The sequence below is a fragment of the Lotus japonicus genome, chromosome 1 (genome assembly GCF_012489685.1).
Source record: "Lotus japonicus ecotype B-129 chromosome 1, LjGifu_v1.2".
Classification (NCBI taxonomy): Eukaryota; Viridiplantae; Streptophyta; class Magnoliopsida; order Fabales; family Fabaceae; genus Lotus; species Lotus japonicus.
The window spans coordinates 90,177,807-90,193,569 of record NC_080041.1 but is presented as its reverse complement, the minus strand read 5'-3'; the positions used below and the strand labels follow the sequence as shown (position 1 = coordinate 90,193,569).

Here is a 15,763-nt window from a genome sequence, read left to right as displayed (position 1 = left end):
ATTCCAACCTTTCAAACCCACCTATCAATTTAATATAGTCTTTTTCTACTTCCATTGCTTTTCAAAAAGCAATCTTCTACATTTATTTTCAATAAATTCTCCCCCTGTGCTTATACTACATGTGCCACACTCCCACTCAACAACTCTTCTTTTGACTTCTCTTCTCCCCCTCACCCTCTATTTAAGGGACCCTTCCTCCTATCTCTCTCAAACTCATCTTTCTTTCTCTCTTGCAATTCAAATATCTTTCTGTGTTCGAGAGCCAACACATCCAGCCAGAGAAAAACAACAGTCCTCTGTTTTTCTCTGGTTTCCCCTGATTCTAGACAGGGCACATACATACTACTAGTACACCAACACTACTTGACTCAAGAACTGAGAGAGATGAATCCTGATCAGTTTCAGAAGAACAACATGTACATAGAAACCCCTGAAGGTGGCAAAAACTTCGACGATGATGGACGAGACAAAAGAACTGGTACATATTACAACATTTTTCTTTACAAGCAATGATACTTAAACGTTCAAACAGTTGAACACATACTTTTACACCATATCTCTCACTTTTTATCATATAACAGTATACATCACATTAATACTTAGCTCTTCTCTTTTTTTCTCACTTTAAGTGTTTGTAAAGTGTCTCTGCACTATGCAGATCTTCTTATCTCCTTAGATCATTTTCTTTTTTTGTATACCATAAAACAAAGACATAAGAACACCTTGCATGGTTAATAGATACACTAATCATACTTAGATATCCAAACAGTTAGCGATATCTTACACACTTCATTTTTCCTTTTTTACAAATTGAAGTGTAAAACTGAATTTTAAAGATCATGATAGTAAGGTCATTCTGTATATAATAACATGTCGCATATGTGAAAAAGAGAGAAAATTTATCTCATTATATTTTATAGGACATTTATCACTTTCTTCGCTCTTAATTTCTTACTCTGAATATACATATACATGTATAGGATGTCTACATTATTTGATTTCTGCTGATCATTTTCCTTACCATAGATATATTACTTGGGTTTGTTTGATTTATGGTTGTGTTTGAAATTGAAGGGACATGGGTGACTGCAAGTGCTCACATCATAACAGCAGTGATAGGGTCAGGAGTGCTGTCACTTGCATGGGCAATTGCTCAGATGGGTTGGGTGGCTGGCCCTGCTGTTCTGCTTGCCTTCTCCTTCATCACTTACTTCACCTCGACTCTTCTTGCCGACTGCTACCGTTCACCGGACCCCGTTCACGGCAAGCGAAACTACACCTATTCCGAGGTTGTCAGAGCTGTCCTAGGTAAAAAACAAGCAAACAAAATTTGATTTTATTTGATTTGCTTCATGCATTTATTTTTGTTAATGAATGGATAAGGTTCATTAGTTGTCACAGAATCTTGAGCTAGCATTGGAAATTTGGAAGTTTCTAGGGGAGGCTCTAGCTTAGCTTACCGATACAATAATAAAACACTCATCCCATGTCTTTTTCCCATAATGTTTTGTTAACACTCATTTGAGATACAACTAGTTGCACCACATTTAAAAGTGCATTTCATAATATATATGTATGATAGGATAATTGTACATATATGGGAGAAAATTTAGATACAGTATATATAGGTGTTTGCGAGTTGCTGCCTAATGAAAAACTTAACTAATCACTTTTTTAGCATGTTAAAATATTAATAAATACTATTAAGTAAGTGAGTAGTTATGAACTTTACATTGGTCAATGGTATAAACAACATTTATAGTTATATTTAGTTTTGTTCTTTTATATGAGTGATAATTGGGGTGTATATTATCATTTTTAAGAGAAAGAAAAAAAGTGGAAGATGTGGTTATCATTTTTTTTTTGTTTATTATGTGATGGGAAAGAAAAGGACAAATAGGAGAAGAAAAATCTAGAGGAGAAAATATGAAACAAAAAGTAGGTTTTCTAAAAATAAGATTCCATAAAAAGAAAGTGAGAAAAGAGAGGAGTAAAATTAAAGTAGAAAGGATTGATGTTGAAAAATTAAATATTTTATCTCTAATGTTACTTTCACACTTTATTTTCTTCTTCTTTCTCATTTTGCTATAAAAAGCATGGGTAGGAATAATTTTGGAAGGAAAAATAAATAAAAGGGTGTGAACACAAATAACTCTTTTTTCTTAAACCACCAACTTTAATTCTTGTTTTCTTTACTTGAAACTCATGTACGATTTAACAAGCAAAACTTGACATCACTTGTTTGAATTTAAATGGTCCCTACATCAAAGGTTGACGTATTTGGCATTTTGAATTTTCTCAGGAGGAAGGAAATTTCAACTATGTGGATTAGCTCAGTATGTAAATCTTGTCGGTGTGACAATCGGCTACACAATAACTGCTTCAATTAGTATTGTGTAAGTTTCCACCTAAACTGTTGACTTAATAATTATTGCGATATTATCTAAACTTTGGAGTAACGGTGGTTCATCTTAATTAATGATGATAACAAATTAAATGTTTGTTTGTTTTTGAAATTGGGTACTCAGGGCGGTGAAAAGGTCGAATTGTTTTCACAAACATGGTCATCAAGCTAGTTGCGCCATTCAAAATTATCCATTCATGATCCTCTTTGCTTGCATCCAAATCGTCCTTAGCCAGATTCAAAACTTCTCCAAGCTCTCCTGGCTCTCCATTGTTGCAGCTGTGATGTCTTTTGCTTATTCTTCCATTGGCCTCGGCCTCTCCATAGCCAAAGTAGCAGGTAATTCTATCTCGAAAACCAATTATTACATAAAGCTTAAGCTATTAGGTTAAGAACATATGAACGATTTTATGTTATATTTCTAACTTGATACATATGCATGTTTGGTCGATGGTGCAGGCGGGGGACATGTTAGAACATCCTTAACGGGGGTGGAAGTTGGGGTTGATGTGACAGGACCCGAGAAGGTGTGGAGGACTTTCCAAGCTATTGGTGACATTGCCTTCGCTTATGCTTATTCTAATGTCCTCATTGAGATTCAGGCAAGTTCATATTATTATATAGTGGTATCACTTATGGTTTTTGCGTAATTGAAAAGGGCTATGCATGCATTTGCTTCCTACATAAATGATCTAGAGGGTGGGGGTGTTTAACAAATCAAATCCTCTACATGATCTCAAATAGGAGCATGCATCATCTTTTGAAAATGATATAGGTATGGTGTATTGATTTCAATATTGTCATGCTAATATGAGATCATAAAGCATGCATGCATAATATATAAGGTCATTTACACACCTCATTTTTTAAACACTCTATTTCCACCTCTTTTTATTTCTATCTCTCTCATCTTATCATCTATCACATTTCATATTTTCTCTCTCTTACTTTTTCTTTTCTTCCTATCTCTCTCACCATTCCACCTCTCCACCTTAAAAGAGAGGTGTGGATGAAACATTACTCTTGGTGATTTTGCAAGGAAGTTGTTGTTTTCTAATCACTTTGCCTTTAATGGAATGAAGATATTATATAATATTGAGTATCGACACGTTTTTGTCAAGTGCTAGTCATTACTTCTCATTCAAAGTGGTATAATCTATTCTAATCAAAACTAAAGATTCTTGGTCATTTATCTGGTTTTTTAATTGTAAAGTAGAAAAGATACACGATACCTTGTCACAATCTATCTTATAAAAGATGCTTAGGAAAATTGTGTTAAATGATAATGTGTTTATACTATGTATATTATTATCAATGGTCCTTATGATATTCTGCTTTCGTGTCCACCATGATGGACAATGGGGGCCACACAATTACAGGATACCCTGAAATCAAGCCCTCCAGAGAACAAAGTGATGAAAAGAGCAAGTTTGATTGGCATCTTGACCACAACCATGTTTTACATGCTATGTGGTATCTTGGGTTATGCAGCATTTGGAAACGATGCACCAGGAAATTTCCTCACTGGGTTCGGTTTCTACGAGCCCTTTTGGCTAATAGACTTTGCCAACATTTGCATAGCCATTCACTTAATCGGAGCATATCAGGTAAAAACTTGAAAGAAACATGCTTCTTAGCTTCCATTAATGATACTTAGACACTCAAACAATGTAGGGTGTGTCTCTTAGTTCTATGGAATACATGAATAATTTACTTATACATGTGGTTTTGTGTTGACAGGTCTTCTGCCAACCCATATTTGGATTCGTTGAGAAGTGGAGTCAGGGAAAATGGACCAACAGCCAATTTATAAATGGAGAGCATGCTCTGAACATTCCTTTCTGTGGAACCTTCTATGTGAACTTCTTCAGGGTAGTGTGGAGAACCACCTATGTTATCATCACTGCTCTGATAGCTATGGTATTCCCATTCTTCAATGACTTCCTGGGCCTGATTGGTTCACTCTCCTTCTGGCCATTAACTGTTTATTTCCCCATAGAGATGTACATTAAGCAGTCCAAGATGAAAAAATATTCCTTCACCTGGACATGGCTCAAGATATTGAGCTGGGCTTGCCTCATAGTTTCTATCATCGCAGCTGCTGGTTCCATCCAAGGTCTCTCTCAAAGTCTCAAGAAATACCAGCCATTCAAAGCTCAGCAATAATACTTACAACTTCTATGTGGTGTCGTTTTCTTTACTCTCAAGTCACTTTCCTTTAGTTTTAATAAGTCGTGTCAGCAAGTGTCCACAGATAATGTAATGTTATCAAGTGCCTATGAAAGAAAGAACTTAGCACCCAGCTGCATTGTATATATGTCATGAATAATTCCAAGTTGTTTGTAAGTCAGTACTATCATTTAAAATTGCTATCCATGGTACATGTAGAATATATATTATGACCACTCGATTAAGTGGAGCCTGAATCAAGCTTGTATCTGAATTAAACCCAATTTAATAGCACAGTTAAAAATTCTTCAAGAAGCAAGCTTTACCCCAAGTTTGATTCTAAGCAAAAAATTGTATAAAGATTTTCAAACTGAATAACTGTGAATAGGATAATACTCCCTCCGTCCCCTATTATAAGTCACTTTTACCTAATTCTCTAGGACAAAGAAAAGTAGCTAAAGTTATTTAAGCTCACTAATAGCATGTTAGGATCAACTTATACTTCCTTAGAAAAGATTCTGAAATCTAGATATTGTTCAAGAAGCAAGCTTTACCCCAAGTTTGATTCTAAGCAAAAAATTGTATAAAGATTTTCAAACTAAATAATTGTACATAGGATAATACTCCTTCCATCTTTCATCCGCGATTATAGTCACTTTTACCTAATTCTCTAGGATTAAGAACGGTAGTTAAAGTTATTTAAGCTCACTAATAGCATGTTAGGATCAACTTATACTTCCTCAGAAACGATTCTGAAATCTAGATATTGCTCAAGAAGCAAGCTTTACCCCAAGTTTGATTCTAAGCAAAAAAATGTATAAAGATTTTCAAACTGAATAGTTGTACATAAGATAATACTCCATCCATCCTATTATAAGTCACTTTTACCTAATTCTCTAGGAATAAGAAAGGTAGTTAAAGTTAGTTAGTAGCAATAAACTTATACTCTATCATTTTTTCTTAATTACCCTCATTTAAAAAGTAGAAAAAGCCTTTTAATGCTATAAGGATAAACATGGAAAAATAAAATGTTACATCGATATTGTGAAGTGACTTATACTTTGAGACAAAAAAATACTTAGAAAAAATGGCGTATAATAGGAGACGGAGGGAGTATTAAATATAACCGTGCATAACTAAAAACTAACTGTGCATAACTACAAACTGAATCAAAAACTATCTATATATGTGATTCATAAGTCACTGGAAAAAATTTAAGCTTACAATGGCAGGGACAACACTAGTAAAAGTAAGCATTTAATTTACTACGCGCAGAATGTCATATGAAATACTTCACTCCTTAACTGTCATGGATATATTCATTCTGTGTTATTCAAGTCCAATAGAAATCCTAAATCTCCCTGCATGTTTCTTTCGACAAATTTATGAATGGGGGTTCAATAATGTTCAGGTTTATACGATACCCTAAATGAGTCCAATACCCATACAACAATCTGCTTGAAGATATGAAGAAATGTTTGAAACTGTTTACTGCTTATGTTCTACTAGCCTCAAATCAGTACTCAATCACTTGAGTTTGGTTTTCTGCCATATTGAAAAGGCATACATTTTGAACTTAATGTAAATCTACCGAAGGTAGGATGTATCGTGTTACTCGAGTTCAAAAAGTCAAACCAAATGAACATAAAGCAAAGCTGGAGCATAGTCTTAGTTTTCATAGGATAATATTTTACAATTTACATTCTACTAAAAATTGTAACATGAAGCAGAGAGCTGAGGTCAAATACATCAGCCAGACAAAAAGAGACACATCTAGAGTATTACCAAAATTAAGAGTTCAACCAGAATCCCTCTCACTCATGACAAACGCCTGAATAAGACTTTGTGCAGCATGAGTTTGCTCTGGGGTTCCAGAAATTATAATTTTAGTTTCCACAGCTCCGGGCTTTGGATCAGTAATCATAATCTTTGCATCAGAGATCTGTCAGTGTGGATCACATTGTCAATGTCAAAATCATTCAAATAATACAAAAAATTCCTCAAACAATCATGCTATCCAACAATACATTTTCTCACACGCTTACACAGCATTCACAGTGTAAGCGATACAAAAATCTGCCATAACAATTTGAAAACTGCCATTATAGTCCATGGCGGAAGTATGACAGCTTTAATAACAGTATATGAGTATTATATATAGAAAAAATATATTACGAGGAATGTTAACAAAACATTCTTTAAGACACTTTCTAACTCGGTCCCTTGGTAGTTGAAATTCGTGTGAGTCCCAAGAAATAGAAAGAGTATGTTGAAAATAGTTATTAATAAGTGCCTAACTAACCTTTCTCTACCAAAAATCTGCAAAATATAATAAAAATAAAAAGACTAATCACATGTCAAGAAACATAAACTAGACACATTGCAATAACTAAAATCACATGAAAAAAGCATTGTTATTAGCAATCCTTGAACCATAGAACAAAGAGGACAGAATCATAGAGAAAGAAATGAATAAAATAGAACAAAGAAGGAAATAGAAAAGGATGGAAAAAGGAATAGAGAACAAAACAGGATACACAGGGCAAGAACTGAAGAATTGCCATCCACTGCAGATGGTAAAAGAGATGCGGAAGCAGCTGGCCAAGTGAGTTTGAGCCTTTGAAGTAAGAGCAAAGACATGTGAATGAGTAGACAGCAAAGATGTGCAAAAGCATAGATGTGTGGGTTTGTGTGAGAGTTCGGGTCATTACAGTTTGAGATATTATGAAGTTGAATAGTCATTAGGGGTAAAAATGGGTCCCTAAACCTCCTCCTTGGTTTTCTACGTTTTTAGGCTTTTTACCAATTATTTCTGCCATGGATGGCCATCACATATGGCACTTTTTCAAAAGCTGACATGCCATACACCCATGGCCACCATTTGACAACACATTTGTGTGTTCTGTGGGACATTGTAAACTCACGAGCATAGTTAAAAGTTACAAAATGAACATAGATTATCAGATGCAATAGGTTCACCTGAAGTATTTGTCTCAGGCATTCACCATCTTCCCCATATATTTCAGGCACCACCGCTCGAGGAACAACAACTTCGACAGTGGCACTTGTGTGAGTGATAATCGGTTGGTTCCCTCTGCATGACAAAACTAAGTTAGTACACGTGCGCACACACACAAAGAGAAGACAGACTGAGAGAGGGAAAGAAAGAGAGATTAAAAGGGGCTTAAAAAATAATAACAAAAGTCTTATCACACTAAGTGAGGTTGGTCACACTACGTCATTGAGCTCTATCAAAAACCAAAATTTGAGGGATGGATTGACAAAAAAAAAATTATTGACAGTGATACACACCCTCCAAATCCCAAAATTCTTCTAGGAGGACCTCCGGCAAAGTCTGGCAAGCCCATGTGTCCACCACCTTCAAGTATCCCCTGGAAAACAGATATCCAATATGATAAACTCACAATTAAGTAGCCATATAAATGTGGGAAAAAAGATTTTGTGCAAAGTGTGGGAAAGTAGCTTGTTTGAACATAACAGCTTTTCATAAAAAAAGAATGATATGCAATTACTTCTGAAAGTTTACAGTTAGAAGAACCAGCTAGCTAGTTCCTGCCAGAGATTGAACTAAGTTGTTGCAACTTCTGAAGTCAAAAGTGAAAGATATATTTTATACAATAAGAAACTTAAAAGTTAAAACAGTCTAGAATTTCAGAAGTAAGAGTATACATCACCTCAAAGCTATGTTTCATGACATATATTTATTGTATACACATTTATTATGCTAAGCAAGCCTGTTGGACTACCATCCACCCCATTTTCAACTTTAATAATATCAATCCGACTAGTTTCAATATTCACCTAAATGACATGAAGATATGCTCGAAAGGAAGCAGAAGTAGTAGCAGTCCAATACCTGAGGACCCCAAGGCTTCCTTTCAGCAATGTGAGGAGGAATGCCTGATCTGTGTATATTATTCATAAAAGGAGGGCGATCATCAAGGGGAAAACCCGCATGTGGAGGTGGTGGACCTAGATCAGAATACATTCCAGGAGGTGAAATCCCTCGCCTCCCCAAATAAGGCAGGAATGGAGGAAGGTTATCTAAAAATGCAGGATTTGAAGGATAATTGGCAGATGGATATGCATCACGAAAGAAATGATGTTTTAATCTTGTGGTTATTTGCAAAAGAGCATCATGCACTGCCTCAATTTCTCCAGTTATCTGTCAAAAATTTAACAGGAGATATTTAACAACAATTTAAAACATTAAATAACATGAGGTAATAATAGTTTAAATTTATAAACACCAATCACAAAGTACAAATCTTATGCTCATTACTATAATTGATAAATCAGTGCCACATAAATGTAATTATCACCCAGTTAACCCAACTGCTCAATTTCAAAAGATACACTACTTGAGATTATGATTGTTTTTGTCGTAGCTTACCCTAAGAAATCACGGCTATTCAGTTATAAATTTAAGTGATATCCACCACCATCTACCAAATCCAATTGGGAGTAATTTAACTTATTCTGAATAATTACAAGAAATAGACATAATTATGTAAATAATACTCATGTGGGATAAACTGGCAGATTGCAAATTTACACAAATATCAAACTCAGTAGAAATTGCACCTGAATTACTTCTTCATTTTCTGAAGCACACTTAGGAATCTTATCCTTTCCTAATATACGGATATGGGCACCTGATAACTTCCTCATTTCAGTTATGATGGAACCACCCTTGCCAAGGAGACAACCTATTTGATTTGAAGAAACAAGAACCCTTGCTAGCATACTGTGCTCGTTCACATCGGGTATAGCCCTGGCTACTCTATTTTGCACACGAAACACAGCTTCTTGCACGGGTGATATTCTATCATCAGGGTGCTGCAATTATTAATCTAACATCAGTAAAAACAAATGCAACTCCACAACAATAACTCAAACGAGAAAGTATGAAACTTGCACCCCACCGCTGGACCAGATATGACAATAACACAGTCCTCTGAATCAGGAACGGCATCTATGACCTTGATTTCACTAGCTGTCTCTTGCTGCACAGACTTTATGATTGCTCCACCTTTACCAATTAAATTTCCTACCTTTTCGGCAGGACACAATAAACGAAATGTAAGCATTTCCTGTGAAGGCCTCATACGACCATGGATGGCGCCTTCATGAAATTTGGAAATCAGAGAAGGAGCAGAATGGAAAACAGAAGTATCAGTAGGCCCCGCAGCAAAGGAACGATTGTGTGATGGGATTTTACTAGATGAATGAGATGACGGCCCAGTAAAATTGGTAGACAGGGATTCATGGTCACGAGGTGGATTTTCCAAAAGTTGGAGAGAGACAGATTGAAGAGCTTTCCTGACAACTTCAACTCCTCCTGTGATCTACACCACAGCATAAGTATGTAAAAATATTGTTCAAACAAGGCAACAAACAAGCATGACCAGCTATTAAAATGCGAAATGTCCACCACGATAGCAACTACAAAACCACTACTCTGTACTTCAACCCCTTATTGCATGTCACTAAAACAACTAAAAATGCATATATTCAAAGCAAAGCTCACATTTTACAGCTAATCAAATAACATTTGACAAAGCAACGATTCGACGTTTGCTACTTGGAATAAAACAATCAATGGTAATTTCAAGGAATGACAAACATTTACCTGAACAATCTCATCAGATGCTGAAGCACACACAGGAAGTTTATCTTTAGGAAGAATCCGAATCTGCGCCCCGCTTTCAGCTGACATTTTCTTGATCACACTCCCACCCTTACCCAGAAGGCAGCCAACTTGATTAGAAAGGATCAGCAGCCTAAACACAAACGAAGAAGCTTTACCACTTTCTTCATCACCATCAGCTGTATCCTCCACTCCTTCAACCATCCTATCAAAAACTAATGACAGAGCCTTCCGAATAGCCGAATGAATAACCGAATTCGAATTCGCCTTCTCGCCCTGCGAATCTTCAACCTCTTTATCTTCAACATCATCATTATCACCACCCTTTTCTTCAGCCTCTTCCTCCTCATCACCCTTCCCTTTGCTCTCAGTCTCATCATTACTAGCCTCCTTTTCCTTTTCCTTTTCCTTGTCAACGTTGTCTTCTCCGTTTTCCTTTTCAGAACCCGAGAAAATGATAACCCTCTCATCACAACCAGGTGTAGGCTCGTCAATCTTAATATTGACACCGGTTTCCTGGCGAATTTGTGATATGATGCCACCACCTTTGCCGATTACACCGCCTATTCTAGTAGCAGGGCAGAGCATACGGAAAACAACACCGCCAGCAGCCGCATCCAACGATGAAGAACCACCACCACCGGATTTCTGGCGTTTCCCTTTCCTCTTCGACTCCGCATTCGGTCTCTTGGAAGAAGCCATTGAAACTGCGATGTGCGTTAACCTCGAACCTTGTTCGGGAATCTGACGGAGACGAAAGAGCACCGGCGTCGGAAGAATTATCCTCTACTCCACCTTCGCAGTGTGACCTAGCTAGCAAGATGGGCTCGTTGGACTTTGGAGTTAGTATGGGCTACTCAATCAGCCTCAAACCAATTTGGGATTGGGCCCTTATTTCTCTACTTGCTATACTTTATTTGCCAAACCCCAAATTTTTAATATAAGGGTTAGTTATTTCTCTATGAATTTGAGTTGCGGATTCACGTATGAGGTTGAAGTAAATGCTATCTACGATGCCTTTCTATTTTATCCGTCACAAAATAGTTACAGAAGTATCGATCACAAACTTGCTGCAGAGGTATACGTGACAATTAGCGATGAAATTGTCTACCACAAAATTGCGATGGATGTATCCATCACAAAATAGTGACAGATGATATTCGTCACAAGATAGCGACGAATGCAACGATTTTGGGATATTACATTTCGCAGTTGTCATGTTCTCCAACTCACTTGGATTTTAGTGTCATCAAGCGCCATCATTTTCGACCAATGTCCAAAATAGACCAACAATTAAGGCTCTGTTTGTTTTCACGTTGCGTTGAGTCCAATGTAAATGTGACAAATTTCCTCTTCCACGTTTTTCGTGATTGGAATTCATGTTCCCGAATTTCAAGAGAAGCAAACAGACGTTCAGTATCCAAACAGGCATTAAGTGACATGGGGAGTGTTACCAACATTAGCTTTAATTTCACCTCCTATTTCAAGGCACAACAATCAACTCGAGTCATTGCAAAGCTACTAGATGCAGAAGACCACTCGAGCCCAACAACTCTGTACAAAAGCTGAATTCTGGAACACCAGCGCAAGTCTATCTTGACCTTTATCCTTCATTTCAGTTACCCCTTCTCAATATAAATTCAAATATATTCAAAGTTGACGCTTATAACAAGGGCGGAAGCTCACACTCCTACATGTTAGTCATCATTTTATGAGTCATATAAAAAAAAACTCAACGTCAAATACTAAAACAAATACTAAAGTAGACACTCAAAACGTGTAACGGCTAGAAATTAACTGAATCATCTCGCATGCCAGTATGGCAAGTTAGCCGAAGAAGGTTTTGACCAAATAAAGCAAGTCGTCAATTGAAGGAAGGAGGCATTGGCTAAGATTTGATCTTGAACAAAAAATCGAAGAATATGTATACGGGCCTCAGACGTAAATATTGATGATGGCAATACTAAATAAATAATATTTAATTTTAAAAAGTAAACATGTTTTATTATTATTATTATTATTGATTATTACGCCATAAAAAAAATTCTACACATTTCAGTCAAATTTACTTGAAAAATATTAATGCAAATTTATTAAATACTATCTATCTAAATGATATATATTATATTTATTTACTTATTCTTCATATTATTATGTATAGTAATTATTCAATAAACTATAAACACAAAATACTACAACTTTTGAATTTTTTTGCAACAAAAACGTGTGGAGTAGGATGTGCTTCCCGCCAAACAAAATTAGAGATAAAGGTAACAATATAATGCACAGAAAATGGTAACTAAGTGTTTAGAGGCAAAAAAGTTATTACACAATAAAAGCTTTTCGTAGGGCAAAAGAAAACTTAAATGGATATGAGAGGAACAATTTCATGAACTTTTCTTCTATATAGTCTTGTGCAAAAACAAGGAACTCAAACTAAAATCACTCCTTGAGTTTACGATCCTGTTCCATTAGCAATGGCTCAAGCTACTGAAGCTTGTTCACCACCTAGAGCAAATTCACTTGATCTTACACCTCCACCACCACCATCACCACCACTCTCACCACCAGCTTCTCCACTGTCTAATCCACTTGTGAACTCATCCTCTGACCACAAAGACGCATGTTCCCGTGACCCATTCATAGTCCACAACGGACATAAATTCAACCTCAGCGCCGTGCCTTCGAGAGTCATGTTCTATCGGAACATGTATTGGGAGGATTTCCAGGGCGAAACCCTGGAATCCCTCCGCTCCGGATTCTTAAAGCGCACCCCAACGCTCCTCCTTGAAGTCGAAGATGACAAATACATCTTCGACTTCACGCGCATGTTGCAGGTTCACGTTGCGTCCAAGTCCTTCAGATCCATTGCCTGGATCGATGAAAGAGGTAAACCTTTCTTCCCCGTAAAGTTTTTCGACCATGATTTCTCTCAAGAAAAAATGGAAGAGGATCATGGTAGGGCTGCTGAGAAGGAAAATAAAAAGATGGAAGAGGATGATGATGATAAAAGTGATAAGAGAAATGAAAAAATGGAAGTGTGTGACGTTTCAGGTTCCAAAACGCAAAGTTTAGGACCGAAGCCGAAATTTCCGAGTACTAAGTTATTGGCGAGTGATGATAAGATGTACAAGTTTGCGAGCAATTTGTTTCTGAAGCACATGACTAAGGTTGATCCTCAAGCTGTTGTGACGAACGTTCATGAATTTAAAGTGATGGGGGAATTTGGAAGAGTTCGTAAGGATGTTCTTGAGAGGCAAATTGAGATCACAGAAGCCAAACGAGGCAAAGCCAATGTCGTTTATGCTTGGTATGCAGCGCCAACATTCCATGTGGCTGGAATTTTGGCTCTTGGGTTTGACCTGCCTGATCACAAAAATTCTGGGATTCAATTACCATCACTTGGAGCTGGAATCTTTTTGGCTGATGTGGAGTCACCCCAATACAGGTGGGTACTACTTGTATGATTCACTTGTTTTGTGTGTTTTAAAATTAGTTTGGAAAACTGTGACAATTTCTTTTACTAAATGACTTTTCAGTTGTATAACCCTTAAACGTTACAAGATCTAGCTTATTGTTAGTACTTGTTTTGTGTTTGGTTAATTCACATTGGAGGCCGGTCACATAGACATTCTTTATAGGAAAAAATTCACTTTTAAATGGTTATGTAGATATTTCAAGATAGTCTTGTAGAATTGATTTGAATTCTAAAATCAATTTTACTAGAAGTTCTTAGAGAAAATAGCTTCTGCATAATCAATTCGAGAGCTGCTATATATGTTTCGAATGTTGTATATTAACTATTAAGTGAGTTGATTAGTCTGTTGTGTGTTTTGCAGTGCCTTGCAATACCCGGTGCACCAAGATCCTGAGAAGCATGTTGTGCTCTGTCGGGTTGTGCTAGGAAACGTGGAAAAAGTGCATATTGAATCTAATCAAACTAGTCCTTCCCGTGAGGAATTTGATACTGGCTCTGATGATCCTAAGAATCCTAACTGGTATGTGGTATGGGGCCATGACATGAACAGACGCATAACCCCTATTTGTGTTGTCAGCTGCAAAACCACAGGCATAGTTCCTGGTAAATAATCAATGTCACCCCTTTTTAATTCATTCTTAATTTCCACCTTAATTTGTATGTTTTGTATTTTCTGTATTGTACTATTAACTAAACTAATCTTTGTGTTTTGTTTTGCAGTGGAATGGAAAATATTCTTCTGTGAAATTGCTATACTTCCAAAGCTGATCTCAGAGATAAAGAAGCGGATCCCTATTTTCAATGTCCCTGCACTTAATTACATATATGAAATGTTCAAAGTAAGTACTACTTGCTCGATCGCTGAATTTATAGACTAGCTAGTTGTTTCTTTAATTTCTTTTTCGTATTGATCATGTAATGTTACAATGCTTAAGCTACTACTTGCAAGAAATAATTAATTAACTTTTTTTTTTTTTTGCAATGCTATGTGGCGTGTTTTAGTGTAAAATGGTGAGCGGAGATGTTTTCATAAGGCAGTTCCGATCAATCGTCGGTGATCGAGTAATCTGGGAGACAGCAAAGGCGATTATGCGTTCATGACGAGGATCGCTGCACACCTGAAGTAATTCTATTGCGGCGGTTAATTTGTGATGTTAAAAAATGCCCGCAAAGTGTTTTTTCTTACAAATTTTTCATTTGAATGGGTGTCGATGGGTATCCGTTCTTCATGTTGTTCGCATATTGTTACTCAAAGAATAATGTGTAATGTTTTATATCTAGAATTGGAAAGTGATCTATAAACATCATAACAGTGCGAGACACCCAATACCTGAAATGATTTGCACTAATTTTTATACATACTTTAGTGACTAACCAGTTTATCCACATAAAAATTGGATGAATTTGAGTGTAGCCACTGTTTAGTTTAGTTGTATAAGAATCAGAACTCTTTAGAAACTATGGGCCGGGCAAGTAGCAATGACAGGTGATCTATATATGTTCTTGGTTATTTTGATTAAGTCTTACATTCAAGTATTGAAAAAAACAAAAGTATTTCTCTTCAAACTCGTAATAAGGATATCGACTCGAATTATAATTTGGGTGACATTAACAACGCCTTATCTCAACTCTGTTGTAAGGGTTGGTGGTACATGAGTATTTGTAACAGACACTTTGACACATGAGTCATAAATAATTTTGTTTGGGCACATTAGTTCAACCACACGGGCATAGGGAACAATATCACATGCTATATAAAGTAGTATTATATTGGCCCGTCACCATTAGGAACGCCGATCGCGATAAGATGTACGGCCAACCATGATATTTATAACATAGGGTGTTTTTATCTTTTGGTGTCTCATTCTATGTCTCATCAATTAATTTGTATCATATAAGTATAAGTTGGCAACTATAATTTTTTGACATGAATGGTTTTTGAATAGCATGATAAAAATTTATGAGTACTAATATTAATAAGCATGAATTAGAAACTACTACAGTAAAGACTAAGAGCATCAGCAACAAAGAAATTTTGTGA

At 36.4% G+C, this 15,763-nt stretch overlaps 3 protein-coding genes across 3 annotated transcripts; 2 read left to right on the top strand and 1 right to left on the bottom strand.

The window, feature by feature from the left end:
• The first annotated feature begins 142 nt into the window (after positions 1-142).
• On the top strand, positions 143-4,830 carry LOC130727659 (amino acid permease 6-like). The gene is made up of 7 exons (XM_057578857.1): positions 143-478; positions 1,075-1,308; positions 2,303-2,396; positions 2,529-2,743; positions 2,864-3,006; positions 3,784-4,011; positions 4,145-4,830. The coding sequence occupies exons 1-7, from the start codon at positions 385-387 to the stop codon at positions 4,568-4,570; spliced, it is 1,434 nt and encodes a 477-aa protein (XP_057434840.1). The 5' UTR covers positions 143-384; the 3' UTR covers positions 4,571-4,830.
• Positions 4,831-6,193: 1,363 nt separating this feature from the next.
• Positions 6,194-11,073, bottom strand: LOC130727658 (KH domain-containing protein HEN4-like). Its single transcript, XM_057578855.1, has 7 exons — positions 10,227-11,073; positions 9,520-9,942; positions 9,179-9,433; positions 8,451-8,759; positions 7,886-7,965; positions 7,553-7,667; positions 6,194-6,515 (listed from the first exon to the last, which is right to left on the bottom strand). Exons 1-7 carry the CDS (start codon positions 10,944-10,946, stop codon positions 6,372-6,374), a joined length of 2,046 nt encoding a protein of 681 aa, XP_057434838.1. The 5' UTR covers positions 10,947-11,073; the 3' UTR covers positions 6,194-6,371.
• Positions 11,074-12,653: 1,580 nt separating this feature from the next.
• Positions 12,654-14,823, top strand: LOC130711332 (probable inactive poly [ADP-ribose] polymerase SRO3). The gene is made up of 4 exons (XM_057560903.1): positions 12,654-13,692; positions 14,084-14,325; positions 14,443-14,561; positions 14,725-14,823. The coding sequence occupies exons 1-4, from the start codon at positions 12,722-12,724 to the stop codon at positions 14,821-14,823; spliced, it is 1,431 nt and encodes a 476-aa protein (XP_057416886.1). The 5' UTR covers positions 12,654-12,721.
• Positions 14,824-15,763: the final 940 nt, after the last annotated feature.

Coding starts and splice junctions, on each gene's coding strand:
- LOC130711332 (XM_057560903.1), top strand. CDS start 12,722: ATGGCTCAAGCTACTGAAGCTTGTTCACCACCTAGAGCAAATTCACTT. Junction 14,326..14,442: donor AACCACAGGCATAGTTCCTG/GTAAATAATCAA, acceptor TTTGTTTTGCAG/TGGAATGGAAAATATTCTTC. Junction 14,562..14,724: donor ACATATATGAAATGTTCAAA/GTAAGTACTACT, acceptor GGCGTGTTTTAG/TGTAAAATGGTGAGCGGAGA.
- LOC130727658 (XM_057578855.1), bottom strand. CDS start 10,946: ATGGCTTCTTCCAAGAGACCGAATGCGGAGTCGAAGAGGAAAGGGAAA. Junction 9,434..9,519: donor TTGTCATATCTGGTCCAGCG/GTGGGGTGCAAG, acceptor TAATAATTGCAG/CACCCTGATGATAGAATATC. Junction 8,760..9,178: donor AAAATGAAGAAGTAATTCAG/GTGCAATTTCTA, acceptor AATTTTTGACAG/ATAACTGGAGAAATTGAGGC.
- LOC130727659 (XM_057578857.1), top strand. CDS start 385: ATGAATCCTGATCAGTTTCAGAAGAACAACATGTACATAGAAACCCCT. Junction 2,397..2,528: donor ACTGCTTCAATTAGTATTGT/GTAAGTTTCCAC, acceptor TTGGGTACTCAG/GGCGGTGAAAAGGTCGAATT. Junction 2,744..2,863: donor CTCCATAGCCAAAGTAGCAG/GTAATTCTATCT, acceptor TCGATGGTGCAG/GCGGGGGACATGTTAGAACA.